The following is a 9131-nucleotide window of genomic DNA, read 5'->3' on the forward strand; positions in this document are numbered from 1 at the left end:
TGTAGACCAGGCTGGTCTCGAACTCACAGAGATCTGCCTGCCTCTGCCTCCCGAGTGCTGGGATTAAAGGCGTGCGCCACCACCGCCCGGCTACTTTGCTGCTTTTCTATTTATTTTATTTTATTTATTTTTATTTTTTGGAGAGACAGGGTCTAACGATATAGCTCTGGCTAACTGGGAACTCACTCTGTAGACCAGGATGGCAAAGAACTCACAGAGATCCTCCTGCTCTGCCTTCCATGTGCTGGGAATAAGTGTGAATAAATGTGTGTGCTACCAATCACACCTGGCTATTCTGTTGATTGTTATAACCCATACAGCACACTGCCTGACTTCCCAGTGGATTTGCTGTTAAAATTATAGAAATGTTCTTACTATGATGTCCAGCTGATTCTATATTCTGTCAAAAGAAAACTTTTTTTTTCTTTTTTTGTTTTTGTTTTTGTTTTTTCAAAACAGGGTTTCTCTGTAGCTTTGGAATCTGTCCTGGACCTAGCTCTTGTAGCCCAGGCTGGCCTTGAACTCAGAGACGTCTGCCTGCCTCTGCCTCCTGAGTGCCGAGATTAAAGGCGTGCACCGCCACCACCCGGCCAAGAAAACTTTTTCAGTAATATACAAATACCAAAAAATTTTCATTCAAATAACCATTTGATTCTGTGAGATGAACAACACAGACGCAAAAATTCATCACACTGATTCCATTCTTATGAAATGATAGCATATCTTGTGTAATAAAAAAATTGTGAACAGCTTTAGAGTCAAAAATTGACAACTTAAAAACACCTCTGTATTCAAAAGAACCTATAGTAAGATCACCCACAGGTTTACATGTATGAAATACTAAAGGCATGGTATGAAAGACCCCCTAGGAAATGAGGAGCTTGAGCCAGCAACAGCCAATGTATCTTCTCTAAGTTAGCACAGTGTGGTGTGTTTAGTCAGACAGTGATGGGATATAGGTTTCAGTGTTGATGACAACTGACTGTACAATTTGGATTTTGAAAACATTTAAGGTTACTTTTTTTTTAAAGATAAGATTTCACTTTAAAGCCTAGGCTAGACTTGAACTCATCATCTTCCTGTTTTAGCCTTCCAAGTCATAAGGATATATTTTTCAGGTGTCTTCTCTACAGAGAATTACTTTCTTTTATTAGTATTCAAACTGTTTTCTGATACTGCCATCCAATAATCTGTCTTCTTTACCACATGCTCAGACTTTTTAGTTTTTAAGTAGTATTTAGCAGATGTATAAAACTTCAAGTCACTACTAAGTACAGGTAGAGGACTTTTACAAACACTAGCCCATTCTCACAGTACCCATCTTTACAATGTACCTGCTACAGATCTGACTAAGAGTTTTGTTCAGAAAAATGACAAGTATATACTAAGGTCAGCATGGGGTCCACATACAGCATTCCTTTTCCTTCATTACACTATACTTGAAGGGTTTCTCTCAAGACTATATTATAACTACAATTACAATAACAATAGTTATCACTAATAAAAATAGCACCACACATGATCCTTTAATTTTACAACTGTCTACAGCTTCTTTTTTTTTCCTGGTCTTTTTGAGGCAAGGTCTCTCTATTATGCATTTCCTGGCTGTCCTAGAACATGCTATGTAGGCCAGAACTCAGAACATTCAATTTCTGTCACAAACTGATCTGTTTCAAGTAGTGTTAGGCTGTAAGACAAAAGTGCAATGCTGTATCATGCAGATTTCCTGCTATCTGCCCATCTCTGTCCTGACAGCTCTTGGGGAAGCACTCTACAAACACCACTGTTCAACATGTCCTCAGGCAGCAGAGGCTGTGGGTTTGATCCCTAGCACTGCAAAACAAAACCTTAGCCCCCAGTCCTGTGTTTCTTGACTTAGTACCCAGCACACTCTTTAGGAAGCATCCTGACTCCGACTATGCACCTTAGCACACTCATTAGCTCCTGTGCAGCTACACACAGGGACACGCCACCCCTACCCCCCATTTTCTGCTCTCTTCTCACTGTCTCCTGTCCTGTTTGACTCTGACTCTACTCTTCTTCCTCCTAACTAGTGATAGTCTCTAAATGTGACTTTTATACTTTACGCTCCCAATTCAGTGCTTGCCATAAAGAAAAAGGTGCATGTATAATGAGCACATGTTTATGCACACACACACAAAAACAAGGTAGCTACTTACCAAGAGAATGGTATTGAGAACATCATTGTTTAGTGGTGACTCTTCTCCTCTGTGCTTCCGTATTTTCTTCTTTGCTGTATAAACCATATTTGAAACTGACAATTTATGGATTGGAACTGGTGCTGGTTCAGTCAGCTTTGACAGAGCATGAGTTATATCAGCAACTTCTACAAAGTAGAAAGACATGCAAATTATATCACCAAAAGTTGTAGAGAAAGTGATCAGTAAACCTACATGCTTGAGTTCTTCTTTACACAAATATTACATGCTCTCAGAATTATAAAATTTAAAGTTCTAACTCACATGTTCAGCTTTACATGGAAGTGTGCGTGTCAGAGATATCACACAAATTGTTTTTCCTCAGGGAACTTCAAATATGAATATCCAAAACTCTGCTTTTCAAAACACCTTATTACTATGTTTTGGTGGGAAGAATTGATTTAAATGCATTTGCTGTCTGGTTTTGTTTTGTTTGAGACAGGTTTCTCTGTGTAGCCTTGGTTGTCTGGAACTTGCTATGTAGACCAGGCAGGCCTCTAACTCAGAGATCCGCCTGCCTCTGCCTCCTGAGTGCTGGGATTAAAGGTCATCCTTGCGCAGGGGCCATGCTAATCTTCTCTGTATCATTCCAATTTTAGTATATGTGCTGCCGAAGCGAGCACTGGGATTAAAGGTGTGTGCTAGTTTAACAAGCTCTGGGAATAGCCTGGAAAGAAAGGCAGCTGTACAGTTCATCTACTTGTCCAACTAAATCCAGAGTAACAAAAAGTTGCCAGAATACATGCCGAAGAGCAAGGGCAAGGTCTTAGAAAGGCTGTAAAGCAAAGTGGGTCACCTCTTCCTTCTTCCTCAAATGTGGATCGTCCAAGAATCTCATCAGTTGATTCCTTTCGACGGCAAATTTTTAAAAATTCAGTGACAAAATCACCTACAAAGAAAAAAAAATTACTCATTTTTAAAATTTAACTCCAAGAAATCAGTCCAACGTAGTACGTATCTCTTAACAAAAGTTATAAGCTAAGATACAGTCAGAAAGCTGGGTGTGGAGGTGCACACCTGTAGTCCCAGCACTCAGGAGACAGAGGCAGACAGATCTGGGAATTTGAGGCCAGCCTGGTCTACAGAGTGAGTTCCTGGACAGCCAGGGCTGTTACACAGAGAAACCCTCCCAGGAGGGGGGAAAAAGCACTTAAAAGCTACAGTTGGGGGGGAGATGTGTTTTTCTCTGAGGAAGATAACAACTGCCCTACATCAGAAGTAGACTTATCCCCTTTCTCCATCTGGGGACAGAGCAAAGTCTCTACTCAGTGGTACACCTGTTTGGGTGCATGCTTTTCCTCAGTCTCAGGAGGGCTTTCCTTCTTATTAAGCTGCTTCTATTTCTGTAACAAAAAAATTCCTTCAAGAATGAAAGGAAAACAAAATGTACTTCCTAATATTAAGCCCTTTTCATAGGTTTCAATGTTATCGATATCCTTTATCATTAAATCATAAAATAACAATATGATTATATATCTTTTTCTTTCCCTGTTATCCTACAATAATTCTGAAACAAAAAAACATTAAAAAATAAACTACAAAGATGTTTATAGAGAATCAATAAATCATGTAACGTGAAGCTATTACATCTTTGGTTGCATATTAATGCTATACTTTGTGTCACTATAAAGACAAAATGATTTCCTACATTTTCAAGGTTGCAGAGTTCTTTGGGGTGGGCAGGGTGGCTCAGTGAGGCTGAGCGCTCAGACCCACACGACGGAAAGAACAGTTCCCTCAAGTTGTCCTCTACCTTCACACAAGCTGTCCACATGAATGCCACGTCTCCCCCAAATATGTGTAATAAAAAATTTTTAATTAAAAAAATTATATATAGTAGGCTGACTGTCTCGGCCTCCCAAGTACTAAGATTTCAGGAAGCTATACATGGAACCAAGACTTTCTCTTCCACAAAGCTTCTCATTTGGAAGCTGAATGTCTTCCCTCTGTCGTCGACTCCTTTCAACTACAATCAAGTAGTATCAGCAGGAATTGGGAGGTGGAGGCTGAAAGATGAAGGGGGCATTCAAGGTCATCCTTAACACATAGTAAATTGAAGAACAGCCTGGACTATATCAGACACTGACTCAAAAGTGTTATATTTGCACCAAGAAATTAAAGTTTAACAAGAATTTTCAGTACTGAAATATAAATATAAAGTATACATTTAAGCTTTAGAATTTACTAACATCTCCTGACTTTTTTCAGAAATGTAGAAAACTCTAATAATTTTGTCATTAAAATATACAAATAGAGAATGGTAGCACACGCCTTTAATCCCAGTACTTGGGAGGCGGAGCCAGGTGGATCTCCATGAATTCGAGGTCAGTCTGGTTTACTAGTTCTAGGACAACCAAAGCTACATAAAGAGATCTTGTCTATGGGAGGAGGGGGAAGGAAATGGGAAATGGGGAGGAGGCAGAAATTTTCTTTTCAACAACTAAAAAAAAAATAAACCAAGAGAGAGAGAGAGAGAGAGAGAGAGAGAGATCTTGTCTGGGGGCTGGAGAGATGGCTCAATGGTTCCAAAGGTCCTGAGTTCAATTCCCAGCAACAACATGGTAGCTCACAACCATCTGTAATGAGATCTGGAGCACTCTTCTGGCATGCGGCCATACATGGAGATAGAATGTTGTATACATAATAAGTAAATAAATCTTTAAAAGAGAGAGAGAGAGAGAGAGAGAGAGAGAGAGAGAGAGAGAGAGAGGAGAGGGAGGGAGGGAGAGAGAGATCTTGTTTTGGAGGGGAAAAAAAACAAAAAAGCCAAAACTACACAAAGTATAGGTGAGATCACGGGCCATTAACTTAAAATTCGAATGTTTCTCAAGTTTTCTACAGTTATTACAAAAGGCAGCAGATGATGAAGAAGGTATTAAGAAGTAGTCTAGTCGGCAAAATTGTATGTTATTATGTACCATAAACACAGCAGTTTCTAGAGAACAGGACAATGGCTAAAGTATGATATATATACAGATGCATAAGCGTTTCATCACCCTAACATGACATGAAGTGTGCAGCAACTTAATCTGTTTCCCTGCTGAGAAGAGTATTTCATTGCTGCTTCCAAAGCTTAGGAAAGTTCTTCAGACTTGTAGGTGTAAGATGTGGGTCTGTTCAACTTGTAACTGACAATGTTGTCTTTCTAAGGCCCCAGAAAAACTCCACTATTAGGTACCTTAAGTGCCAAGTGTAAGTTGACATTTGATGAACAGTACACAACAAATGATTGAAAGCTAAAGTATGAAACTTGAAAGAATTAACAAAAATACTTAAAAAACAGAACTAAAAAAATACTTTAAAGAAACAGCCATTAAGAAGGTCTTTTTGTTTTGTTTTGCTTTGGTTTTTCGAGACAGGTTTTCTCTGTAGCTCTGGAGCCTGTCCTGGACTCACTCTGTAGACCAGGGTGGCCTCGAACTCACTGAGATTCACCTATCTCTGCCTCCCGAGTGCTGGGATTAAAGGTGTGTGCACCACTGCCCAGGTGAAGAAGTATTATTTTAATAATGTCAGTTGAATATAACATGTTGGGTGGTACGAGTAAAGGTAGGCATAACTGTACTAGATGTAAGAGACAAACGAGGAAATATGACATCAAGGTTATAGGTTTCAGAAGACCTGCAGAGAGAAACCCAAAAAAAAAAGGTAATAGAAACACATGTCTTTAATATGAGCACTCAAGAAGCAGAGGCAGGTAAATCTCTGAGTTCGAGGCCAGCCTGAGTCTCGTTTACAGTGAATTCAAGGCTCCAGAGCTACACAGAGATCCTATCTCAAAGGGGAAAAAGATTCCAGACACAGATTCTGAATGGCAATTACTCTTTTTCAAGGTACTTTAAATTTATGTTTCACTTAAACTTCAAATATCCTGCAAGGTGAACCAAAGTGTATTTACATGCCCCTTTTTCCATAAAACTGATTTGCAGATGTGATACAACTTGGCAGGAAAGGTTTAATGCCCAACTTATTTTTTTTTAATTCTTTGTATCTTTCACATCATGCATCTTGATCCCATTAATTTTCTATGTATCCATACTCTGTCCTTACAAACTTCCCCACCCCCCAAAATAAAATAAAATTTAAGAGAGAAAAAAAGGAAAAACAGTCTCATCATGGAAGCTGTAGTGTGATACAGTGAGCTCCGCAGTAAAGCCTTTTGTCCATACATCTTTACTTTCAAGTGTTCACTACGAAGAGTCATTTTTTAATATTTATTTATTATGTATACAATATTCTGTCTGTATGCCTGAAGGCCAGAAGAGGGCGCCAGACCTCTTTACGGATGGTTGTGAGCCACCATGTAGTTGCTGGGAATTGAACTCAGGACCTTTGGAAGAGCAGGCAATGCTCTTAACCACTGAGCCATCTCTCCAGCCCCTACGAAGAGTCATTGATCTGGTTTTAAGGCCTCTGGTTTCTGCTACACTCTTCTTGGATATCCTGTTGTTGCCATGTATTGTGGCGATCCTGCAGTTTTCAGTTTGCAGGGCCAGCCCCTTTATATGTCCCAGCAGATCATAGATGGGATGGATACTGGGGTAGGCCAACTTATAACCTTGGTTCTTGACCTGACCACAGCAGCTGGGTGGCTCAACCTGTCAGCTCTCCCCGATCCTCACCACTAAGGTGAGCTCTCCAGCATTAATGCCCAACTTCTTAAACTGTTGGTTACAAAACTGAATGATTTCTACACATGCGCGCGCACACACACAAACAGTAAAAGGCTTCTGAATGTGGAATGATCAAAACTTAACTCAAAATCAAATGTAATAAATCCGAGATGTTTAAGGCAGTGCTCACACATGCTGCATCAAAACTTCACTAGAGTCCTGCTTCTCAACACCCAGTATGCACTGCAGATGCTGTGACTCCATATAACACCTCAGCTCAGACCACACTAATGTATGCTATGTACTGCAGTATTTTTACTGAACATAGAAAGTTTGCTGTCTTTGTATAAACAATGATATAATTACAGAAAAAGACATTATTTTCTTATCATTATTCCTCAGCATGTAAGGATAATGTAAGTGTATCTTCAGACCATACTAGTAGAATGTTTACTTTTAAAAACTGCAAATCAGCATCTTCAGAAGTGACAATCACAGATCTAAAATATCAACTCTGGGGGCTAGAGAGATGGCTCTGTGGTTGGGAGTGGTGACTATTCTTCTAGAGGACCCAGGTTCTATCCTCAGCACCCACATGGCAGCTCACACCTCTCTGTAATTCCATTGCCAGGAAATCTGACATATGCAAACAGACATGCATGCAGGCAAATATATCAATGCACATAAAGTAAAAATAAAAAGTCATTTAAAAAAACTCTGAAAAATGTTGAAAACGCTAAGATTTAATTAAGCAACATACACATCCATTTCATCAGTATACAAATTTTCTTCACGTCTAATCCTGTTTGACCTGTATGCCTATCTTATATACACCGAATATGATGTAAAGATGCCTCAGTGAGAAAGGGTTACAAGTGGAAGAACTGAAGCAGCCCTGCTCCGGTCAGTGCACACTGTGCCATTACATCACAGGCCCAGAGGGACATCAAAAGACAAAGAGGACTCAACTGAAGACGCAGACTGTGCCGGAAGAAAAGCTGATATAGTGCATAAGAAAAGCAAACAATCTATGAGAATGTGATAGAGAATGCTGAAGTATAGATTCTTAAGGGAGAGAAATCCTGCTATTGCTGTTAATAAAAAGATTCACTGTAATTGGTAGACTTTTTCTATAAGTTAATGCTAACTGAGGTCATAAAAATGAAAGACAGTATTTTGAATAGGTGAAATAAAGTATAAAAAATGTTTTCAGGGTTCCCATTTGGAAAATAGGTAGATATGTGACATTTCAGAAAGGGAACATGATGATGTACCTTACCTAGTAAACATTGGGGATTATCAGCTTTTCGAACTCTAACAGACCAATGGGGAGCTTGAACAGGATCCAAATCACTAGAATGGAATAAGACAGTAATTATGACAATCTCTAAGACTAATAAACATGTCATAACGCAATGGAATGAAAACTAGGTAGTGGCACACACCTGTAATTGTAGCACCTGGGAGGCTGTGGCAGGAGGCTCACTAGTAGGAGGCCAAACAGAGCTACATATTAAAAACTTGTCTAAAGCTGGACGGTGATGGCGCACGCCTTTAATCCCAGCACTCGGGAGGCAGAGGCAGGCGGATCTCTGGGAGTTCGAGGCCAGCCTGGTCTACAAGAGCTAGTTGTAGACCAAAAAAAAAAAAAAAAGTCTAAAAATAAAAAAGAGCAAAATCAAATAATTAATTAATTTAATGCATTTTATTTAACATTCTATAGGGGAAAATACATTCTATAAGGGGAAAAACAATTCATTTTTTTATGCCCTGCCCTATCTTTTGGAGACAATTCAGCCTCCATCTCTTGATTCGCCAGTCTCAGCTTCCTATGTGCTGGGATTACCAGTACACATCACCACACCCAGATACATTTTACTTAACTTAAATTTACTGTTATCCAAATATATATTGCCATTTAAGCAAGTTGTTAAAAATATAAACTCTTGCTTATGATTACCAAGATCAAAACAAAATTTAAAAATATAAAATTATGAGATGAACACTAATGACCAAGTGAGACAAATACATTCTAAAGAATACAATAAAAAATAAGAAACAAGAATGCACAATTATCTTTTTTTTTAAGATTTATTTTTTCTAGTCCTGCATCATCACCTTGAACAATTCAGTGTTTGCTTGTTTTTTGTTTTTCTTTTTTGGCTTTTTTGTTTTTGTTTTTCATTTTTTTCAAGACAGGGTTTCTCTGTGTAACAGCCCTAGATGTCCTGGAACTAGCTCTTGTAGACTAGGCTGGTCTACAGAGCGAGTTCCAGGACAGGCTCCAAAGCCACAGAGA

At 39.1% G+C, this 9131-nt stretch overlaps 1 protein-coding gene and 1 pseudogene across 1 annotated transcript in view; both read right to left on the reverse strand.

Moving 5' to 3' along the window:
* The window catches only part of Rab3gap1 (RAB3 GTPase activating protein catalytic subunit 1), a 75609-nt gene that overhangs the window by 18579 nt on the left and 47899 nt on the right, over positions 1-9131 (reverse strand). The window contains exons 11-13 of the mRNA XM_005348296.1: positions 8112-8185; positions 3016-3108; positions 2181-2347 (exon numbers count right to left, since the gene is read on the reverse strand). Of these exons, the coding sequence (XP_005348353.1) occupies positions 2181-2347; positions 3016-3108; positions 8112-8185 (334 nt within the window). The remainder of the gene's footprint in view (positions 1-2180; positions 2348-3015; positions 3109-8111; positions 8186-9131) is intronic.
* On the reverse strand, positions 2759-2842 carry LOC113456248 (annotated as a pseudogene).

Source organism: Microtus ochrogaster, chromosome 6 (genome assembly GCF_000317375.1).
Source record: "Microtus ochrogaster isolate Prairie Vole_2 chromosome 6, MicOch1.0, whole genome shotgun sequence".
In the NCBI taxonomy this organism is placed as follows: Eukaryota; Metazoa; Chordata; class Mammalia; order Rodentia; family Cricetidae; genus Microtus; species Microtus ochrogaster.